Consider the following 24443-nt stretch of genomic DNA (forward strand, 5'->3'; position numbering starts at 1 on the left):
AGCTGGGAATATTCATGTTTTTAAGGAAGAAACCGAAAACAACCCCCAAAATTCACCATTATGCAGTCCTTCATAGGAAATGGTCTTTACTTTTATCAATAAAATTATGTGCTCTTTTAGGGAGATGCTACAACCTGAATTGTATTGCTCAGCTTCTAACATGATTCCTGTCAATGTTACTGCCTTTTGCAGTAAATAATATTTTTATACTTCTTTTGCAACTCTGCAATTTGGTATTTTCCCCCTAAAGTTTTGTGCCATATGTTTGAAATTTCAAGGTGCGTGGCGTTTGCCCTGGCATCTGGGAATCCTAAGGATGGGGCTGCTGAGACTCTCCAAAGCAGTGCTGCATTATCAATTATCTGGATCAATTGTGTAGCTCATTAAAGGCAGATCTATTAAGGCAGCAGTTTTGGTTTTTAGACATTTATAGATACCCAGTATGAATGTGAGAGAAAAAGACATTCAGCTCTGAAGCACAAAATGTTCCAAGTTCCAATGTTTTAGGATGGCTGTTTCTGAGATTTGGAAGTAAATCTTAAAGGTATTTTTAAAAATGACAGCAGAAATAACCCATAAATGAGGAAGAAAAATATTAAATCCAAATTTTACTAAACTCTGAGAAGTGTTCTTCTATTCCTATATTTTGGAAGGTGAAACAATTAGATTTACATTTGTATTTGCTATTTTTATGTGATGAACCATCCTTGTGGCTGCAATGCAAATAATGCACATAGGTCGTGTACATGAAGTTTGTTTTTCTGGAAGTAGCTGCCACTAGAACAAGACTCTGATGCCACAAGAGTTCTGTCAGCCTGGCAGTCTGGAGAGCTGGTGGAATGGTTTGCAATGGAATAGATGGATTAAGCTTTTCAGGATAAAAATATTTTAATATTTCTTAGGCCCTTAATGGGAGAAAGAAACCAAAGCAGCAAATTCAGTATATTTTTGAAAGTGAGACCTGTGTGTGGGTGCGGAGTGGGAGAATCAGACTGAAGAAACCCAGAAGGGCTGGGTTTGTGAAGCTGTCATTGCACGGAAGTCACATTCTCCCAGCTGCTCCCTTCAGTGGTGGGGGTGACCTGCTGTGATTCTTACTGAATTCTGATTTCTCTGGCTGAGGAAAGTTCTCCTCGAGCTGGTCATTTGTGGAACACCAGTCTGGGTGTTCAGATTACTAAGAGATTGACATCCTGCTTCTCCTGGGCTTTTTTAGCAGCTCTTTTCTGGCTTCTGCCTTGCCTGATTTGATGAATCCCATATCCCACAACACACCTTCATTTCTGTTTACACTTTCCTATTTTTTTTTTTTTTTTCTCACTTTTGCTTGCTTTTACTGTGAAGTGTCTTTTGGCAAGGATGACTGATAGACAGGCACTTATTTATTCAGGGTAGTGCAGGGATATGCCAATATTGGTTGGATCCAATGGATTTGGTGAAAATTAAAATTATAACAATTACTACATAGCTTGTTTTTTTGTGAGGGGGAGTCAGGGGACAAACCTCCTTTGTTTATCTTGCAGGTTTCCAGTTGGGCTTTGAGGACCACATGTTTGTTTTGAGTTGCAATTCACGATTCTGTAACAATGACAGTTTTTAAACCTTATTATTTTTCTAAATAAGGACAGTCTCTCTGTTCATCACCAGTGGAAAGAAGTGCTTTGAATTTCTGCCAGTACCCAGCGTCTCTGGCAGTATCCCCTGGAAACCTGCATGGGCCAAAATGTAATGTTATGCTCCTTTATACTGGCAAAATCATCCCTTGGAGACTGCAGAGCAGGGATAAATCCAGCTGCTCGTCCAAACACAGAAATAAAACAAGGATTTATTAGCTAGTTTTGACTGCAATTTTGTCTGATTACAAGTCCTCAGCTAATGCTAAGGGCAGAAAAACAGACCTGCTCTGACTCTGGATTGCAACGGGGAGAATAAAATAGATTTAATTAATAGAGCAGTGAATAGAGAGTGAAATTTTTGGTTAACTATTTGATATATGGAAGAAAGTCCCTTCTTAAATAAGGATAAACCTACTTGCTTGATTACCATCCTACATTACAACAGTTTTGTATTCTCTACTTAACTTTTCTAGAAAAATGTTTTGTTTGTTTTGTTTGTTTTTTTTGTTTTGGTTTTGTTTTGTTTCAAACTTGTCAATTGCCTATGACTTATTTAGTGATGCTTGCTGTAATGTGATTTCTGCTCTCCTTGTATTTGTCAGTTCACTTTGGTATTTTGCCTTTTTGGCATTTTTGGGAATGGAATGGAAAGATGACATCCTTTAGTATTCTGTGTTGGAAAAATACTGTGTTTCCCTTTCTGGCAGGAAAAATTCTTCCAAATCCCTCCTTGGTCTGAGCTTCCGTGCTTGACATCTCATTATTTGACTCAGCTGTTTCTGTTTCACCTTCACCCAGCTAATTAAGCAATTCATTGGAAGTGTTATTCAGTATTTGATTCTGCTATCTGTGTCGCTGAGAGATGGGATTAAAAAAAAAAATAAAGCAAAAGAAAACCACCCAAAAAATGTCCTTGATGGGATTAGTGGAAGGATTGTTGCTGGACACGGTGGGCTGAAATGAGCCTGAGCTAACGGGGTTGGCCAAACATGAATCACACTCTGCTTGAGCCAGGCTTGGGCTGCTGGGAAAGGGCTGGGATTAGTGCTGATCATCCCTGAACCACCCCGACAGTGACCTGCTAATTGTTGCAGGACATCTGTGGAGTTCCAGGAGTTCTTTGGCTTTATTTCCATCTCTGTTTCCCTGCTCAGCTGTGGTCCTGCAGGACATCCTGTGTCAGGACTAGATATGGGCTTGAGCTACTGGCGAGACTCAGCTTTGCTCATCATTTTGGCTCCAGTGCCAACAAAGATTACTTTCCAGGGCTTTTGGCAATTTGTAAATCATTTATTTCTTTTTCTTGGATTAGAAATGTAAACAGGAGTGCTCTGCAAATGAGCAAAATCCAGTGTTCAGCTGTAAATTATCCATTTGCATTTCCATCCCTCTGACTTTGTGACTAATCTTTTGTATAAAAGAGAAGTGTCATTACAATTAAATTAATTCCCTTTTTGCTTTAGACTATTTTTCCTTAATATTTACATTAAGCTACAGAATTAAACATGACTATAAATATTCTCGTTCATGTAAAACCTACATATTTTTTTCATATCAGTTAAAGCAAACCTTTTAAAATATTTTTTTTTGTAAACCCAAATTAACAAGAAATCGCTGTCACTAGAGAAATGTATCCTCAGGGTGTGATGCAGGAGATTGAAGTGTATGAATTCACAGACTGGTTCACACAGTGTATGAATCAGGTACAGTAATAAGGATTTGAATATTTCCCTTTAGAATCTCAGGAAAGTTTTCTGTTCCATTTGCAGTTCATTGTTCTGATGGAAGTGTCTCCCTCTCCTCCTTCCAGGGCTGTCTTGCTTGTCCTTCCAGCTTTGCTCATTTCTGGCTCTGGGAAGCCTTCCTTACCTGGCAGGAGTCCAGTGCGAGCTGAGAGCTCCCAGGGAGGGGTTTGGAAAGTGACTCTGGTGTTGGTCACCAAAAAGCCACTGGAAAAATCCTCATCAAGCCTTCCACAAAGCACCTGATGCTTTGTCTCTAGAATAATTCTTACAGTGCATGAAATAGCTGGAGTGAAAGTTCTTCTTGATGGTTTTAACTGATCAATACTTTTTCTCCAGGTGCAGCTCTGTTATATGTAAGAAGTGGGAGCTCCATTCCAAAAGGTTTCATGGCAAAACAAAAAGCAAACTGTAGCAGACTCTGGTTTTGTGTGATTAATGTTGCCTTTGAATTACGTTTTGAAGATTGAGGTAGTTCCTAAAGCAAAATCCTACAGCTTTTTGAAGGCACATGCACTCTAAATTTAGGGTAGAATACACAAAGACAAATCATTGTCTTAGTTGGGCATATACCGAATAGTTTTAATTTTTGAATGTGAGTACATTTTGCCTTTAGCTTAATCTGCTTCTGGTCTGAGCTGTCACATGCTTTTGGATCTTGATATTCCAAGGCAAAAGGATGACTTCTGGTAGGAATGATGGCTTTGGAATAGGCTCTGACCTCTTAGCCTTGCTTTTGCAGATGCAGTTTTGTTAGCCCAGGAGGTTATTTATTGTTCTCTGCAAGGAACAATAAGTATTTGAACTGGGATAGCTCCAGATTAGTATTCTGGCAGCTACCTTTTTATATTCAGCTTCATGCTAAAGAGAAGATACCTAAATATTTTATCAAGCTGCTAAAAGTCTGAGAACATTTTCTGAGACATGAGCTTTAATGAGACATGAAGTAGAAAAAATTAGACTCAGTCTTTCAATAATTTGGAGGAGTAAAAAATGTTAACTGTCTTATCATACTAACAAGGGCTCAGAATGTACACAACTGTATCAGCAAACTGAATTTGTATTCAGTTATTTTCTTGGTTTAGACTTGTTTTGAATATCTACTTTTTACGTGCTTTTCTAGAGAAAGGCCTTAACAATATTTCTTACTGCTTTATTCCAATGAGAAAAAGAAATTAAAACATATAAAAACTTAACTAAGTTTGGGGGCTAAATTAAAGTACAAAAAACTTATCTAGATTTGTAGAAAACTAGCAGTTAATCAGATTCCTTTTTTTAACATATGATTGTCTTAGAGCTTATGACTGATATTTGCACATTTTCATTATATGAATGATGTTCAATCACACTGTACTTTCTTGTGGTGAATTTATTTCCTATTTGAATCAAAAAATAATTCATGAAATATGACTTTTTACTTTCTCTTCTTTGCTGTTTAAGTAAGACCATATATTAATTATGCTGTACAGGTTAATAAACAAGCTTCTCAAACTATTTTAACTGTGAAAGTTGAGCAATGACTTGAAAATTGACAAATATATACTTGATGAATAGATATGGGTTTAATTCATCTTCACTGGTGCAATGTCTCCTTTTAGACCTTGAAATATTCTTCACCTGAACTTAAATATCAAGTGAATGATTTCTTTTAAATTCTTTAAAAATTCTCAATTGTATTTCAAAACCTGTGTGTTTCCCAGACAGTAAGAGAAATGCTTGTCTTTTTTCTCATCATGTTCTCCACCCAGCCTCTTTGCTAAGGACAACTTCTTTTCATGTCTCTAAATATTTCTACCCAAATACCTTTCAGGTGAGTTTTTCCTCACACAGTTGTATCTATGGCTATAAAATATTCCTGAGAGAAACCTGCTGCTCTAAATTTCCAGGGCTACCAGCAGTGAGATGCACTGGTGCCAGCCTCAGCCCATTGATGGAGAGATCAGCCAGGTACACTGAACACAACTCCTCCCTGCATGTTTGGGGCTGTGCTGAGTCACAGGAATTATAAACACAACAGTAGGTAAACATCCAGTTTTTCATGGTGTTTCCTCTGTATATTCATTGCTCTACAAAATCTAACATTATTATTTTTTAGAGTGCGTGACGCATCAATTTCCAGTTCAGTTCTGTGTTCTTATCTCAGGATTCTGTGCTCACACTTGAAATATTAATGACAAGTTATATTCATGGAACAGTTATGTCTTTTGGGTTTAAGTATCATTAATTTTGGGAAACTGCTTCTCACGCGAGTAATCAGAAGCAGCTGTCGGTTTTGCTGCAAAATATTAATGCACAATTAAAAATAAACCAGTGACTCTCAGGAAGCTGTTGGCTGGAAGGATACCTTTGCTCTGCCTTGCTATGGCCATATATTCCCAAATTCAAGCACTGTGGTGGGTGTTCAGTGAGTGCTGAATTTTTAGCTTTCACTGTGCCTTTTTAATGCACCACACTGAGGTTTGTTGAAAATGTACATACTAAAAATTTCTGCAATATTTCTTCTTGAAATAAAAAATATCTTAGGGGTATTTTTCACATAATATTTCAAATTACAGTTAATTTAGTTCTCTATTGTTTGACTCTTTTCCACGTGTAAAGGGTGATTTTAGTCACAGAGCTGCTGTAAGTTCTTTTCTGGCTGACTTGTTTGTCCCCTGGAAGATTTTCCCCAAGTGCCTCTGGCTCGGAGCAAGCCCAGCTGCAGCAGGCACCGTGTGCTGGGTTGTGTCAGATGCTGGATTATACTCGCCTTTTACTGACTGGGGAGCCCTTCTCACCTGGGGAATGCATTTCAGCAAAATCACTGCCCCCAGGGAAGCTGCTGAGGGGGGAGCCTTGTCCCTTCCAGGCAGAGCAGAGCACCAGGGCTGATGCAGATAGGGATTTTGCTGATGTGCATTTACACATTTACAGTGTTCAGAAGTAGCCCTGCATTGCTGAGAGAGCTCAGAAACAGCTGCAGAGTTCCCAGTTGCACTGAAGTGCTTCCAGTGCTCTGTTACACTTGCTCTGAGGTGCCTGAGAGGCGTTCTCAGGGCTTCAGTGATGCTGGGGAGCTGTGGTGCCTCTCACCCTGCACCTTGCACTCACACACCCTTGCGTGTCCTTGTCACCTATTTCCAGCTCCTTGGAACCAGTCTGTCTGATTGTAAACCTTCCTTTCCAGCAGATACACTGAAATCTTTGCAATGTGTGTGAATTTCTGCAGAATTTCTCAAGAGAATTTGTCAAATCTATTTCCTTGCTGTTGCCTGAAGCAGCAGCCTTGCAGCATCACTGAACAGCCAGACCTCTGGGTACAGGTTTTTTTAGCTGAGGGACCTCCAGGATTCCTGGAGCCACACAGCTGCTCAGAGATTTAAACATCTGAGATTTTGTTTTGCTCCAGCTGGGAGTTGCACACCTGGGGATGGGTGCTGCTGAAGTTTGTGCTCATTTTTTCCTCCCCCAGGAAATGCAAGTCTGGCTCTGCTGTCAGCTCTGCCTCTCACCAAGTGACCAGGCAGAGTTAAAAAATAACTCATAGGGTGAAACAAGGACTGTGGAGAAGCTTCATTAAGCCAAGGAAGAGATTATTTATTATTATTATTATTATTATTATTATTATTATTATTATTATTATTATTATTATTATTAATTATTATTATGTTGTGAGTTAATTTCCTTCCTTTTGTTTGACTTTGTGGCTGTTCAGGGAGATATTTGCACTGTAAGCCTTTGGAGCATGGCCTTGGAGTGACTCTTGTTCCATGGTTAGTGCACCATGACAGCAGGTAGAGATGAAAGGAACAGCATTGCTGGGATTTCTTTCTTATTAAAAGTACTTCTTTTGAAGAATATGGGAAGAGCTGTGGTTTTAGGTTATCACTCTAAACCAGCAGACCTGTTTTCCCATCTCCCCCAGCCTATCTCAAGCTTGTAGGGATCCCAGTTTATACAATTCTCTACAGGGCTTTCTGTTATCTCCTTCTCTCAACTGACAATTTTCCTGTCCAAACATAAACCAGGCTATCTTGCTTTTCCCTCCTTTTTCTCTATTGCATTAAAAAATAACTTTGAAACTCCACTGTTAAGACTCCAATATTGGCTGCACAAACATTTGTTTTCCTGCCTTGAACCCAGATCTGGGTCTGTCTGGGCTCACTCTGCCCAGTTCTGCACCTCAGCTCCAGGAGTTTGTGTGTTATCACCAGTGCCTTGCAATGGCCTGAATTTTCAAATGCCAGTTTTCTCAATAAGCCAAAATTCCATTTTCTGAATAACTTTTATTCAAGTCTACTTCCTCTCTCTAGGCTTTAACCTACCTGGTATTGCTGGACGTGGTGTTGGAAATATTTTTCCTAGTTTCAAATAGATAATTTCTCTTCTTGAGTGGGCATTTGTAAAAATACAGCAGCAGTTAACTAAGGTATCATCACAGTGTCATGGTTGCCAAAATTTCAGTGGAGGATGTAAACATATAACCTATTCTAAAGTAGGTTATAAAAATATTTCTTTTAGGGTTGTAGATTGTAATTTTCCATATTTTTTTTTCCTTGAAACATTTATATTTAGGGCTTTTAATTCAGTCTGTTTTCTGTAGTCATTAATAAGCCTGCAACTGACTTGTGAGTAAAATAAAATAACATACAGAAATTGAACACAGTGATTTACTGACACACAAAGCAAATAATTTTTCATCATTGTAATGTTCAGTGCTTGTAAACATGGATTGCAATCTTTTTAGGCATCTAAATCAGAAATGAGAGGAAAAGAAAGTTAAATATTCGTAGGCTCTTTTCTTTTCTAAAGGTTTGAAACGTCCACAAAGAGGCAGTATTGTCTGGATGTGGTGGCAAAGGAAGATGACTTAAGCAGTCATTGTGATTATTATTTTTGCAATCAAGAATTGTTATTTCATCTTGTTGAAAAACCTTATCATCGGTTTTTTTTGGTCAGAAAATAATGTGCAGAGAAGCAAGGTGGTTAGAGCAAGAGCTGCTGCTTTGTGCAATACAGAGTTGAGACCCTGGGGAAAATGGATAATTCTGGGGAAACGGTGGTGGCTGCAGTTCCTGTGGGGAGGTGGGCATGGAAAGATCATCTTAAAGACCAGTGGCAGTTTCAGAGTTAAAGTTGTTTCGTGTCTGAGCTCTTACACTGCTGCCTTTCGATTATTTGGGGGTTTCACAAACAAAAATGCAGTTTCTCAGTGGTATTTTCAGCTGTCAGAAATCCTGACTCAGATTTTTGATCTTTCTGCTTTTTCTGCAAATTCAGTTCTGTGGAATGTACCTGATTAACTTGGAGCAATCAGAAGTTGACTTGGAAAAGTTTTTCTAGGTGTTGGGCTACAGAAACCTCCTCTGTCACTGTTCAGTGCTGTGCTCTTGGCCCAGAGTCACAAACCCTGAGTGCTTCTATTCAGGATATCAGAGCTCCTGCCTCTGCTGAAATCCAGGCAGCTATTATCACTCTTACTGCTCCAGTTGTCTCCTTCTACCCTGTATTGTTATTTAAAAATTTGGTTTACATATTCTGTAGGTTAAGGTAAGTTCTTATACCTTTACAGAATTGAGTATGAATTGCCCATTATAATTTCCTAGTCAAATTTACACTCTAAAAAATGATTCATGATCTTAACTAGTTTCACATATGAAGAAATCAACCTGCTGGTCAGAAGCTGCCTCTACTCTTGTGGAGTTCCCCTTGCACTTTGGAATCCCTGACAAGCAGCAGAGAGGGGCTGACCAAGTATTTGCCATGAATTGCATTTGGGAATTCTGTATTTTTGCTTTTGAGGGTGCCAGGTGGGAATTATGTGAAGTGCAGTTAGCTGGAGCCTTCAGAAGACATGCACATTTGGGGAGCTCATCCTGCAAGTGCTCTCGTGTTGCAGGTTTGTTCCTTCAGCATTGCAGGAGGTCTGAGGACAGGAGGAGATCACTGTCCTTCATCTGTGCTCCTCCCGAGCCTGTGAGCACTCTGATATCAGCTGCCTGTGCTTTTATTCATTAGTTACTGGGGAAAGATTTGCATCGTGGAGAGGGAGCAGGGGCAATGTTTAGTGGAGCAGCTCTGCTGCAGCATCTCAGTGCTCATCTGCTGCCAAATCCTGCCCTGGCTCTGCTTTTCTGAACCTTCTTCAGATCTCTTGAACATCAGCTTCACGTTGGCTTTACTGCATCATTATACCCCATTAAGAAATGGATTTTTCCAGCCTGATCAGTAAAAAAAAAGTGTTAGTTGTTGGTGGCTATCTGATGTGATTTACCCAACATTATCCTTTGATTATCATCACATAATTTTATAGAATGTATTTCTCTGACTGCACCTTTAATATCATTAGGCTCAGTAAGATTGATTCCAGTGTGAAAGGATGATTTTCAACATTTCTGTTGTAAAGTTAGACACAGTTTTAGGTGTTCTTTTGAAGGAATGATGAAATTGTATGGTTAATCAGTTTAAGCAGTGAAAAAATTAACTAGCAGCAGAAAGGAATACTTTATTTGGTGGGAATATTTATTTGGTGTGAATTTGAAGCTACAGAAACAATGAAACAAAACTGGTAGCAGATCTCAGGTTAAATTTACTTCAAAGTTCTTTATTATTGATCAGTTTTGAGGCAGTTTTTACCAGTTATGACTGCAATTCCAAATCACTCCAGGAATTCCAAAGGGAAATAACTGTATTTATTTGGATTCCTTCAGTGAACATCGTTCACCCTAATGACTTGCTGATGCTATTTTCACTTTTGCATTTATGGCATTTCTTTTATGAGATAATGGACTGTGGAAGAGAGAATTTGTGTGACTCAGATGTTATAAGGACAACCTTTATATACAAAACTGTCATATGTTGAAGCACAAAATGGAAAAGAAGACTTTTAAAAACAGTGACTTAAAAAAAGCCTCTTTTCCTAATTTTGTACTAATGCACCTGTAATCCTTCTTAAAAACAGAATTTCCAACAAATTACCTTTTAAATTCATTTAGTATTTTCAATTCTGATGAAAATATGCTTCATTCTATCCACTTAAAGGGATTTTAGGATCCTTTCAGGCTCCAGTGAGTGCTGAAAAGCAGTTAATTATGTTTGTGTTCAAGGATACATGTTTTACAGAACAGCAGCTCTGTTTTAGTGGAAGATATTATTGAAATTCTCTTGTTTCTTTTCAGCTAGGATAAATCATAACAGCATTTTTCTTTTTGTTTTAGAAGAGTGAATATAATGGTTGTCTTCCAGAGGGTATATCAGTTGTGTTTTCACTTGGCACATGTGTGGACTACCCGAGTGCCTTGGTGCTGTTCCGAATGCATTTATAAAATGCATTTATTACTTTTGTAATAGTGAGTTAAAACATGTTTTAAAAACATTTTAAAACATGCTTCAAAAAATACTCTTCTTTGTTTTTGGGGAGGAAAATGGAACCATTTGGCCTTAGTGTAGCAAGGAATGTGGGCCTTAATCTTTCAGGTTAATTGGGTGAGCTTTGGGTCAGCAGTGGAACCGGCGATCCCTGTGATGGAATAACCCAGCACCGCTGGGGATCTCACATTTCCCCTCGGGAAACAGCCATGGCACCTTTGGGGACGGAGCTCTCCTTATCATTTCGGTTTTGCTGAAGATTACACCCCTGAATTTGCCTTAAGAGCAAGAGGAAATGCAAAGTTTGTGAGAGTAGCTGTTTGGAGAGTTTGTAATTTGACGCGCTTGCATTAATGAAATCTGAAGCTGGTTAAATTGCAGGAATCCAACTAAGAAAACCCCTTAGATTCAGGCTGTAATTTGGTTTTGAGTTTGTTTGTTTGTGTTTTTTTTGGTCTCTTTCTCTTTTGTTTGTTTGTTTGTTTTCTTGTTTGTTTTTTGAGTTTTTTTTTTTATTTTTTACTTTTTTAGAGAGCAGGGTATCCCAGCTAGAAAAGTTTCAGCTTGTTGACATTATGTGACATAGCAGTGATTCTTTTCACTCATTCCAATAAATTATTCTTTTATTATCGTCACAGTTATTATTATTATTATTATTATTATTATTATTATTATTATTATTACTACTACTACTACTGCTACCACCACCAGCCCAGTAAAATCCCTTCAATTGATAAGGAATAAGAAACCGCTTTATGGACACATTGTTTACTGAGCTGACATACTACATATTAGTTGAGGGACAATTATTTTAATAGATCCACTCCTCCCCACCTTTCACCTTGGTAAAGAATATTGGATTTTCCAGTTCAGTGAGTGTCTGGTCATTATCATTCATGTGCTCTATTGCAGTTATTGTTAATGGTTATATGAACAGCAAAATAGGAAGCATATATCACCTGTCAGCTTGTGTTCTCTCTGTGTTTAACCCATCTTGGCTAAAGTTATAGTAGGATTGAGAGCAGGAGCTGCTAAAATTCAGGTTCCATGAAGAAGCTGTGGATTTTTTTTTTTACCATCTAAGGTTTAGGATTTGTGTTCAGTCTTTAAGGAAAAAGTTTCAGTATATTAGGATCATAAATTCTGAATTGGTCTGGCCAAAAAGTGGTTTAGAAAATTTACCAGGTCAAATAAAAGTGCGTTAACCTGGTTTATAGAAAAAGAGGGAGAAATACATTTTTCTGCTCTAATACGATTTTAACAACTTTCTAGTTTAAGGGAAATGTGTGTACTTATATTACCATGGGCTGAAAATAATTCATCAAAGCAATGTTCTGAGTTCAGGAGCAGTGCCATTTGTGCTCCATCAAAAAATGGGCTTTATCAGCCCATTTAATCAGTTTTTTAGCTTTGAAATTGATCTACTGTCACTATTTTGCTTTGTTTTAAATTGTGCAGCTTAGATACTGTCCAGTATTCATGCTTGGGTAACTTGATTGAACTGGAAGAAAAACTTTATCAAAATCACACCCTTGTGTATTTTAGCCTATAATATAATATAGAAAGAACAGACAGAAAATTTAACGTGTAGGTGAGGGTGATCACACTCTGATGTAAATTTATCCACCAGATTCTTTTGGCCATGCTGAGTTGGCATTTCTTAATATGAAATTCTCCATTTTGTGCAGATTTTTTTTTAAATCAGATTCAGTGAGATAATATTTTAAATAGAATTTTGAAATAAGTATGACAATCTCTTTTTCCTGGGTCAACACATCAACTACTTCATTAATTAAAGTGGAACATTCACATTTTATCAAGTGTCAAATAGTTGAAGGTTACATGGAAGAGATGAAGGATTTTCCTTAGGGTTGAGAGAAATGTGTTGGTTTGAATTTTAGCATTTGAGAGAGACCTCTGATGTATTTTAAATACTGCTCTAGTTAATTCACTTTTTCACTGGTGAGTTGTTGGCATCCAAACAGCTGTTGATGAACAAATTCAAACCAAACAAAAGGGTGTGTTTTTCAATATTATATGTAATTAAACTGTGGGATATTTCAGAGGCCAAAAAGATGAGGAGTTTCTGAGACAGGATGGATGAGTTGGTCAGATGAAATCTGGTTCTCAAATGGCAAAGGAGCCCTTGCCCTGCTCTGGGAGATGAGTCCTTATCCCCTTTGGGATGGTTGAGAGCCTGCAGCCTGAGTCCTAAGGCTCAGCTCAAGGCTGGTGCATTTAAGTAGAAAAGCTTCGTGTTTAGACAGGAGGGAAAATGAGAGTTATAGAGCTACTCTCGAGGTTTTAGTCCTGGATAGCTCCTAAAAGTCAATAGTATAATGCTTGATGCTTCATTCCTACTGGATTTTCTGCTGTGAATAGATGATTTAACCTGTCTGGTGAGTGAGAAGTTGCAGATTATGAGACTAATAAAGATTAAAAAAAATTAAAAAATTGCATTTTGTTGGCTTCTTTTTCCTTTCATTTCTCTACTAGTTTAAGAAAAGGAGAGGGAAAGTGATTTTCTTAATTTTTTGATTGATTGAAATCTGTTTTTTAACTTCTTGTTATGCTGCTTTAGATTACCTGTCACCTCTCTCTCCCAAATGCCATAGCTCATTTTTGCATTCATCTTTCATACACACCTATGGGGGAAAAGCATTTGCCAGTCTGAATATACAGTGAAATCATTTATAAAGAAAATGTAGGAACTGTTATATTTCAGTTATAATGAAATGTCCTCTTAAACTGCACAGTATTACACAGAGATATTTATTATCTGCACTCCAATTTAAAATGCTGCATTGCTTTATTAGGTATTTGCAAGTATTTACTACAACTAAGGAATCAATAGTCCTTATTTAAAAAGGAATCTAATTCCTCAGTGCACATGGATCTGTACACAAACCCACAAAATTTATGGTCACAATTGAAGAAAGGGGTTTAGGTGCATGAAGTGGCTGTGTGTTTTTATGGTTTATTTGATGGGGGAGGTTGGTTTGGTTTAGTTTGGTTTTTTTCTGCATCTCTTGAGCAGCACTGAGACAGAGCCATCCTTTGGCAAGAAGATGCCAGGGCTGTTTGTGTTCAGTGAGCCTCTGCTCATCACTTTAGTGCTGCTATTTAGGGCAAATCTAAATATATAGTATACATACATATATAAATATATATGTGTGTCTGGGGGGAGCAGCCAGGGAAGGCGTGGGAGGAACAATGCACCCTGTACCTGCTGACTCCAGTGCTGAGACACTTCTCTGGAAATCGAGCTGTGAGCAGCAGCCCTGGGGCAGAGCACGTGCTGGGGATGCTAAGAGAGGAGCAGAGGGAACAGTAAGAGTCTGTGCCACTGACCCTGGCTGTTTTCCTCCCTGCTGGGCTGCTGAGCCACCCTCTGTGCCAGGGGAGTGGGTGTTGGACACTGGCTCTGATGTCAGCAGTGTCTTTTTAGCTGTGTGCTTCTGGAAATATTCGGGAGCCCAAAGGGTTCTGCTGTCTTCATGACAGCACAGCTTGGCAAATGTTTCAGAGCACACTGGGCTTGTTTACCCTACACTAGGCATGGGAGAAGAAACGGCATGTCAGACATTCTCTCCTTGCCAACAAGTACAAAAAGCTCTGACTATTGTTCCATAAGGAAACTTCTCAAAGCTAAATTGTACCAACTTGCTGCCTGAGGCTCCAGTCCAAATCATCATTTCCCTTGGGTGTTAAAGCAATATCTGTCATCATCAGAGCTCCTTTTGAGTTTGCTCATGGTAAGAACAGTCCTTTGGATGTTCATCGTCGTGCCTTTGTTTCTGTATTCTTCCTACTGGAATGACACAGCGCTGGGCCAGGAAGCTGAAATCGGTTTATGAAGCACCAATAATTTGTGACCTGACTACTCATGACTTCTGAGAATAGGCAGGAGCTGAAGCATTTTGAGTTTCTGATGGCTGTGGGTTAACCCCTGTAGGCAGCAAAACCCCACTCACTCCCCCTCAGCGAGGCACAAGTGAGAAAGTTTGTGGGTTGTTTATTGAGGGAAGTCTTGAGTTCAATATGAAATTCTGTTTCAATTTTACTCAAGAAAGCAGAGTAAATACATAGCCAGCTTACTGGGAATGTAACTGACAGCCATACTTTGTGAAAACGTATTAAAAGCATAAAACTGGACTTTTTGTGATTATCAAAAGTGTAGTGTAATATCAAAGGGAAAATAGATTCTTACAGAGCCCTAATTTTCCAAGGCACTTCTGCAGTCATCACACATCTTCTGCCATTAAACAATTCCTGTTCTGTCACTCTACAAACTTGAAAAATCACTATTTAATTTTAAATTTATGCTTTTTATCACTACATAATCCAAAATGACTGAACTCCATTTAAAAGTTCAACAAAAATCCTCTTCAGTCTTGAAGGAACTTTGTGAAAGTTGGACTTAAGAGGAATAGTTTTATTATAGATTTATACCTTGTGCCCACACAGTCCCCTCTCACTCCTCCTCCTCCTCGCCCTCCTCCTCTCAGCATCCTCACCTCTCTTTGGGGTCTTTTATCAGCTGGAGTAGGGCATGGCTTTGCAAGTGATGTTCTGGCTTTTCCTCAGGCACTAATTTATGAAAAATACAGGAATATCTTTGACATTTTATTTATTTCCCTGTCAAATATGGCTGAACTTAGTAAAAACATTGTAAAGGGTTTTGTAAAGATGTCTGAGGTATGAAGGAATTTTAATGCTTGTTTCCTTTAGGAAATCTGTCTGAAAAAAGACAGATTCCTTCAGGACTGGTGTTGTGCTGTTGTGCTGCTGTTAATTTGAAAACATAAACTTTCAAATTGGGTTTTTTTTCTCTCACAGTTGCCTCTGTACTCCAGGTGTATATTGCCAGTTGTGTCCTTACCCAGCTTACACATTGTGTGGCTGTGCTGAAATCACATCAGCAGCTTTCTCAACAACTCCTTGAATTTATCAGGAATATCTACTGACCACCAAGATTTCAGTGATTTCAAACATACAACTTTTCATGTAGGCCTACCTGACACCTAAGGCAATTTTATTAGATAAATAAAATCTCGTTTAAAAATCCAGTTATAACAGTTTAAAACTGTTAAAATTTACAGTTCTGGAGGTTCCTGTGTATTTTCAGCCTTGAAAGTAGAGGGACATATAGAAAAGGAATTTCAGAAGGACCTGTAGGTCAAAATGATGTTGCATTTAGGAATCTTAAGTGTTTTTGTACTGTCCAAACTGACAGCTTTACCAAATGCCAGTTTCTGTTGCCAGGTTTGAAAATGAAATCTTTACTAGGCCAAATTTAAGTCTTAAACTGATGTAGGCTTCAAAAGCAAATATTTACAGCTGGATACTGCTACATGACTGATTCACATCTTAAAATTCCATCTGTATCTCCTGAAAATGCTGCTATTTTATGTGTGGTTTTGGGATGGCTAAGGGGAAAGGTGGAGGTTTTACACTCAGGTACCTTTGCACCACTGGGCTGATGAAGCATCTGTTTGGAGAGAGGAGGGGTGAGGGTGGCAGGAGGATTGTGTGCTGTGCAGAGACGTGTCTGTGCATCTCAGAGTGTTTGGAGAGCATTAAGAAAAGGACAAGTAACTCCTGAAGGTGAGTGAAAGAAAAGAAAGAGGAGTGTGCAGGTTTTATATACTCCAGTCCATAAAGCTCCAGCAGCAGCAGTACCTGTTCCCTCAAACAAGTCCTTATATGGGAGAAAGCCAAAGCTTTCCTTGGGGCAAAAAAAAAAAATTGAAATTAACTCTTGATAGCCCTGGGAAGTGTAAATGAGCATGAGCAAAGGGCTGGAAGCAGAAGAAAGCAGAGCTGGTGTTTGCTGGCACAGCCTGGTGGTGGGTGCCTGTGTGGGAGGGCACACACACACACGAGGCCTTTCAAATCTCTATTAAAAATACAGCAGTATTTTTATAAGCCGTAATTTTTTCATTATAAAATTTGTCAGTTCAGTTTCCAAGAGTCTGGAAAACCTTTCTCTTAGAGTCTGCTTTTATCTAGAAACAAGACAAGAAAGCTCCCTAAAATCTGGAGAAGTTTGTATTTAAATCTGTGATCAGATGGGTTGTTTCCTTTTTGACTCTACTCAAACTGCCCCTGAGGCATCACAAACAGGTACAGATGGCCCAGTTTCCTCCTGGCTTCTGCTTGTAGACACAAACCTCTTGGTCCACAAATGCTAGTAAATAGAGATGAGGCTATTCCTTTCAAAATAAAGCTCCTCTCCTACATCTTTGACATTGCAACTGTTGAAGCCATTCAAATACTTGAATTGGTTTGTTAATTTGATGAGGCTTCTGCCTGAGTTGCTGGGGACAAACTTAGTGAAGACTTGAATGTCACATGCTAAGGTTTCATTTTTCATTTATTTTCTTCTTCAGTAAGTATTACTGTGTGGTTAATTTGTTCTCAGGGATGGATGAAATAGAACTAATATGAAATTCAAATGAATTCTTCTGCTGGCAGCCTGTTTGTTAGCAGCAATAATGAAACATAATGGCCAACGGATAGGGAAATACATTAAGTATTTTCCTCAGTAATTCAGGGCTTTAAGATACTTAAAAGTCAATAAAAATATCCAAAAAATCAATAACCTAGAATTTGACTGTGTACTTTGGGATTTTATATATATTTGAGTATATATATATTCTTACTTTGTTTAAGATCATGTTACCTTTCTAAATGCTTTAGTCATTAAAAGGAGTCTGTTTCATCTGTGCAAATTTTAGACCTAAAAACAACTCCAAACGATGCAAACCACCTTTTATCGCTAAACTGCTGTCTGTTTCAAGCGGGAAGCCAGTATTGTGCAGAAAAAACCAATTATTTGTTGGCGTATGTTGGGGTGCCAAGGACAAGTGTAAAACACCTGAGCAGCAATAGGTTTATCTTTCACGGGAGGCTGAACAGGGTTTTACAAGGTTATTTGCTTCCACCTACTGCTCATCCTTGATATTGCAGAAGAGCCCAGCCGGGGATGGCTGGGAGAGGTGGAATTCCAGAGCAATTCCAGAGGAATTCCAGAGGCTCATCCCTGCTCCAGCTGGGCTGTGGCTGCACAGGAATTGGCTTTGCCTTTCACGGTGCCTTAGTGGGGACAGGAAATACTCCGGAAATTCAGAACACTTTTGTGAAGTTTCTGATTTCTTGTGGTTGTTCTGGGTGGTTTCTGGCAGTCCGTGTTGGGATGGAGGAGGGAAGGAAGAAGGAAGAGGAAGGAAAGGAGGAAGGAAATGAGGAAGGAAGCAGGGCTGGGATGGCAGGAGAGAGCAAACTGCAGTGTGGTGAAGCACAGGGTGTGCAGGGTATTAGCAGCACCAATGCATCCTCCAGGCTAGTGATTTCACTATTCCTGCTTGCAATTCAGGGAGTGTAATTAAATGCAGAATTACAGAAACTATGTAAAATTATATATATGCAGGCTTCTACTGCATCCTAAAGCCAAAATCTTATGCAGGGCCATGCTACTACCAAGAATTATTTTGGCCTTGTAGGGTTTTTACTTCACTCTGCTCAGGAACATTTTGATAGTGCTACTGTTGATGAAGGTGGTAGATTTGTTCCCCAAGGGCCCAGTGTGTTAAAGCTGAGAAATCCCAGCCCTTAAATTTGTGCTTGTCCTGCATTGCTCCCAATGTCATGCAGAAAACCCTGCTTTGTTTCCCTGTTGCTGCCACCAAACACAACAGAACAAAAAGGCAATTTATATAAAACATAGAGCTCTTAATACGTTTGTACTAATATTATTTAATTGGCTCTTATGCAGTGACACCTAGAGAAAAAAGGAATTGTGTTGGTTTTAAACTGAAATGGATGAGAGGGTTTTGTATTTAATTCTATCTTTCCCATGAAACATCAGCTGTGAAGTATTCTATCATTGTATAGTTTGCCTAAAATAATTCTTCAGAAGGAACATATTTTCTAGGTTTTACCTTTTTTTTTGTGATGTAACAACATTAAAGAAAGTTGCCCGATACATTGTTCAGATCTCTAAGATTTTACAATTGCTTTACAGCAATGGTGCCTCTCGATCTCAAATAATTCATAGAGCTGGGAAATTTGCAGTACACTTAGGAAGTGACAGCACTTTGTCATTTTGCACTTAGAGAAAGTAGCACAGATGTCTCTCAGAGAAGCACATTCTCATTTCTTCCCTTCTTGCTCTGAGATTGACAGATGATTCATTTTGATGATTTTTAAAGCTTAGGGTCTGTGTACATTTCTTCTTTAAAAAAAAGTATATCTAGGATGTAGACATATACTCAAATATTTATACTTAAACATAGATTTGATTAATCCAGTGGCTTCACTGGTTTAAAGAATTACAACACTAATTGCTTCAGAAAATTAATTGTTTTTTATCTTGCCCTTGTGCAGAAGTCTGAATCCAGGTGTGTAGTTTTGAAGACATACAGCTATTTCTCCAGCTACATCTGACTGTACAGGATTTGAAAGATAACACATTCTTGCAGAGGTTGATCCCATGCAGATGTGGTTTTCATTGCTAAGGATGCAGTGGTTAATTAGTAAAGATGCACTTTCCATATCTTTAGATAAATAACCAAGCACTAAGGGGTGCAATGCTTGTCTGACGCTCAGGGATGAAAGCCAAAGCAGAAATGCTGTCATTTGCAGCTCAGGCCCAAGCTTTTCCCAGGGCTGGCCTCAGTCACAGGCGAGGTCTCAGCTCCAGGAGAGGTTTGGCTGGGCTGGGGGCTGCACCTGAGCTCCAGCCAAGCCGAGGAGCTGTGCTGGGAGGAGGATGGGCTTTGTTTCATGTTGTAATGCATTAAGAAACACGCTATCATCCTGAGATATACGCCCTTCCCCCGACTCCTCCCTCGGGACTGAATTTTCCCATTGGCTGTAACATGCAACCCTACCCCTTTTCCCCTCACTTCAAAAAGGAGCTCGAGATCAGACTTTTCCTATTTCTGCACTGGATTCCCCTGAATAAAGCTGGGACACCATCCCAGGAAGAAAAGAGCCTCGTTTTATCCCTGGCCCTTGCTACATATAACTCCCCCTCCTGTGGGCCGCGGCTGGGCGGAGCACGGCCTCAGGGGAGTTGGGGACCTTAAAATAGCAGTTTCATCCAGATAAAACTGCATTTTTAATTGAGTAATGAATGCCTATGAACTCAGGCTTCTTAGAAATTGCTTTTAATGGGAAAGGACAGCGGTGAAATAGCAAACGAAACTGTTCCCTGGGCAGCAGAAGGGATCAGAGTGCTCCTGGGTCTTCAGGTATATTCATCATGCTGAGAGCCTGTAATAGCCATGGCTAGAGTCTGAGAGGAGCTACTTTATTCTGCTTTCAGCTAATTTGGGTCAGTGTGTGAGACAGAGCCACTCTTGTCCTTGGTAGTATGGAAAGAGATGATTCATTTTTGATTAAGCAATAAATATGTTAAAGAACATTACATTCTTTCCGAAAGGTGACTTTAGGGCACAGCTAGGACGTGAAGATCACTGGTGCTAATGAAGTTTGAATTCATTCCCCTGAGGAGAAGGCTTTTGAAAAGCTGAGCTTTTTTCCCTCCCTCCCCAAAAAGAAGCCAATATAAATATCCAAACAGGCTCAGGGAGTGAGCCTGTGGGCAGGGAGGGTATTTCCATCTCCTCACGTGGGAGATGTGGGGAGAGACTGTCTGGCTGCCAGTAAGGCACACTTGAAAGAAAATTTTTGAGTGTTATATTCCACAAAGTACAATCTGGCTCCCCATAAAAGTGATGGAATATATAGAGTATTAAAGGTGCTGATTCATGTATTAGACTGGCTAGAATAACAAATGTTTTTTTTCTGCTTAAGAAGTGACACAACTTGATATGCCTCATGAAACCATCTTTAATATAATTTGCTGTGAATTAAAATATTTTTTTTCCAGGAAACCTTGCCTTATCCTTCTTGGCTGAATGATTCAATTTTTTTGAAATCTTTTAGAGGTGTAGGCAGGAAGTCTTTGGCTTAGAAGTAAAACCAGTCCTTCATTTAAAATGAATACACATGCTGTTGAAGAAACATAAATTCTTCATTTTACATTTGTTTTCATTTTTAATAAGAGCTGCTATTTACTATCAGCATTGGAATTTATGTGCTAGTACCTAATCAATACTCTGAAATCTGGTTAGAGTACTTCCAGCTTTGGTGAGAGGTTGGGGAAGTTTTTCACAAAAAATTTCCCTCTGCCATATGATATTCTTTTCCCAATAGAAACCTCTAAAGCTGCAATAGTGAAGCAAAATTTGCTACCAAGAATATCCTCACTAAAAATGTAAAGCTGAAAAGAAAATTATTGGGTCACTTGTCTCCAGCTTGGTGACTTGAATGGTATTTGGCTTACTCAGTTTCCAGCAGTAATTTGCTGTAAAAAGGCTGAATGTGAAGCAATAAATGCCTTTCAGAAGTATAATTTTTGTGTTAACCGTTATCCCTGTACATCCTCAGCACAAAAATCCATAGGCTCAATGAGTCAAAACACTTTAGGAATAAAGGGCCGTGTGTTGGGTGTCATTAGGTTTGAGATCATTTGTTTCACTCCTGAAGGAAACATGTCCAGAGTTCCCACATGTATAAAGGCTGTGCACACACACTTATTTACACATTTATAAATAGAGGTTTGCTCTTCTTGCACATTGCAATGAGATTCAGACACAAATACCTATCAGGTCCTTGTTAGCCCTTGATAACAGATAGAAGGTTGAGCAGTTTTTCCTCTTTAGCTTACCTTTATATTTCATTCAGCTTCCATCACTTGTTTTTTGTTTTATAAAAAGTGAGCAAAAAATATATTTTCCTCAAGATGGAAGTAAAAATATTTACTAAAAAATCATATTTTTTTCCTGGGAGCTGGCTATACCACACTGAAATATGTGTTGGGGATTTTTTGTGTTCTTTCAATCCTGTCTGTAAATTTATGCCTGCAGTAAAGTTTAATAAACTTCACCTAAAGGCACAATGCTAGACATTGTATAATTAAATAACTGTGTACAAAACAGCAGTTCTTCAGCCTGAGTTACTCCCCCAGTGCTGGTCAATGTGCTTTGTGACATGGGCATATCTCTTTGTGCTTTCAGGACACTAAAGCAGAGTGCAGTTCTGGTGTAGAAACTGAGGACAGAAAAGTAAGTGGCTTGTTTTAATGTGATTTTTCATGCAACTCTAGCAGCTGGGGTTTTCTCCGGTTGTTGTTTGGGTATTTTTTTAAAAATTAAATGATGTGAAATTATGTTATGGTTCTTCACATGTGTATGTATTCATGTTGTATTTTAACTTCAGCGGGGACAAAACAGTCTTAGTCTATTGAATATACTGGTTAAAAATTCAAATAACTGCTTTTTCAGAAGGGAATTATAGTCTATACTACGAAAAGTTTACAAGGCAGTTTCACTTCCTATTCTTAATTTACATTATTAATCTAGTCATTGTGTGTCTTTCATGAGAAAGTTGGCATACCATGTTAAATATTTGTAAGACAGCAAGATGACTGCTTTTTCCTGCTTTATAAGTTGTACCTTTGAATTTTTTTTTTCTTTTAAAGGGTTGATTTTTAAACAAATGTTTCCACTTTAATTTTCTGTGGACAAATATAAACCAGATACAAAATATGTTTTCAGTTGTGTTCTTCACTTTACTCATGGTAGAAACTAACCAAGAAACAATGGCTTCACAAAGAAGCCTTCAGCTTAAAGAAAAATTGTCAGAAATAAATATCAATCCAGTTTTAAAGAGAGTAACGTGTTTTGTTTGAAAATCTGGATTACTAGATCTGTGCAGAGTATTTCTGTGTGGAGTGATACCTGAGTTTGTGGAGGTGTTGAGCACATGATATGTGATTTAAAGTCTCTCACTTCAGCTGGTTCTCTGTCAGTCCTGCTGAGGCTGCAGGTTCTGAGCATCAGCTTTCATCAAACTCCAGGTCCTTCCATTTAGCTTCATGTTGCTTTACAATGTGCTAAATCCAGGCTGGGACCTTACTTATAAACCCCAAATTTTGACTTGTTTTTCATGTTGTAGCATCTACAAAAACTGCCCAAACCAGAAGTCCTTACAGTAATTTAAATTATGGGAAAAGGTGTCAGGAGCCTGACAAAGCTTTGGACAACAATTTATTGAAGTGTTGTATTTCTTCTTCCTTCTGTTGCAACTTTCATCTCACAGAGCACCTGTGGGGTTTTTAATGGTTTGTGATGCCACTTCAGGAGGAATTACAGATGATGTGTGTCTGATACCTTCTCTTGTGGCTGCTTGTGACTCAGAGTGACTGCTCTGACCTGGGGTGCTTTCCTAAAGTGTTTTTCCCACCTTCAGTGACCCAGGATATGCAGCTTTTATGTGCAGAGACTGCAATTAGCAGAAAGTATCGTCTAGAAAACCCATCCATTTTTCTTCTTCCTTTTGTTATTTTGTGGAAGCACTTTGAAAGAGCTGTTGCTGTGTGGTCTGTTTCATCTTTTCTCTGTGTTTGGCCCCAAAACTGAAGCTTCCACCAAGTTTAAGTGGCAGTTGATCTTTCCAGTCCAGGGAGAGAGTTACCAGTGATCATCAGACACAGATCCATCTATCTTGCTTAATACTAATGCATTGTTTCATGTTTGTTGAAAGCATCAGTTAAGAATGGAATGTAATTCATAAACCTGAAACATTATAAATAAATATTTTTATTTCATCGAACTTGAAATCAAGACAAACTACTGCAATTAGGGCATGCATCATTAGTATCTAATAATTTGCACTGCCATAATGAAATCTACTACTAATGAACTATATCATTAGTAATTAAGGGGAAATTTTCCCAGTTAACCACAAAATATAAACCTGCAAGGTGCCTTTTCTTGTGTTCCTTTTTCTCTGAAGTTTCCTAATCTATAACTTCTGAAGTAGAAATTTATAAAACGATGACTAAAGCATTGCCTGGAGGCAAACTCAAATTTAATAACTATAATTAAAATCTATTATTATTTTTATATATTATTATATAAATTCAACTGTACTTGAAATCTATTATTTTGTAAATTCCAAAATAGCAGTTAATTATCGTAACCACTTCATCACTGTGATCTGTCTCTCCTTCCATTGTCTTCAACTGACCTTTCCATGTAAGATTTTTATTTATTTTCTGCAAGGCTAGAAGCTCCCAGGTTTGAGAATACCAGCTGATGAGCAATGCACAGTCTGCTCCCTCTGGCCTGGATAATTATGAATTATTAAATTGCCTTTAATATTTCCAGCAGAAGACCCAGAAGTGCATGTACAACTCGTTTCCTCCATAGTGAAGATTTTTTTCTGCATTTGACACACCCAAACTTTCTTGTTTTGATCTCCCCTCGCCAATGTGAACATCACAATATTGGGTCCTTAATGACTTGTGAGCACAGGAATGGCTCAGCTTTGCTCCTCAAAGAAACAAATGTAGAAAAGTGACCCTTGAATTGTCACAGGAAGAAACCTGTTCAAAACATACCATGTGTGATTTTTGTAAGAAATACATGGATCTCTGCAGCTAGCCATGTGATGTTTGGGAATTTGAGCCATGATTCCAAAGCCTGTGTGATGTTTTGCTCTTGCAAGGCCGATGGCAGATGGTCAGGTTGTTTTTCCTTTTACCAGTGTTTTCTGATATAACTCTGTGTGCTGGGCACAAACAAAATGCTTCTGGTGGAAGGCAATTAATAAGGATATTGGCCATTTTGCCAAGAGGGAGAGCACGTGGATTCCTTTGAAGTCT

The 24443-nt window shown here is 38.6% G+C and overlaps 1 protein-coding gene across 12 annotated transcripts in view; it reads left to right on the forward strand.

The window, feature by feature from the left end:
• The window catches only part of RBFOX1 (RNA binding fox-1 homolog 1), a 773250-nt gene that overhangs the window by 246489 nt on the left and 502318 nt on the right, over nt 1-24443 (forward strand). For all 12 annotated transcript variants that reach the window (XM_088064272.1, XM_088064270.1, XM_088064271.1 and 9 more), the window contains one exon: nt 21793-21840. In XM_088064272.1, coding sequence (XP_087920398.1) covers nt 21793-21840 — 48 coding nt within the window. Of the gene's footprint in view, nt 1-21792; nt 21841-24443 lie in introns of those variants that run through there.

The sequence above is a fragment of the Pseudopodoces humilis genome, chromosome 18, assembly GCF_049639895.1.
Source record: "Pseudopodoces humilis isolate 2021_Gansu_Grassland_sample_001 chromosome 18, ASM4963989v1, whole genome shotgun sequence".
Classification (NCBI taxonomy): domain Eukaryota; kingdom Metazoa; phylum Chordata; class Aves; order Passeriformes; family Paridae; genus Pseudopodoces; species Pseudopodoces humilis.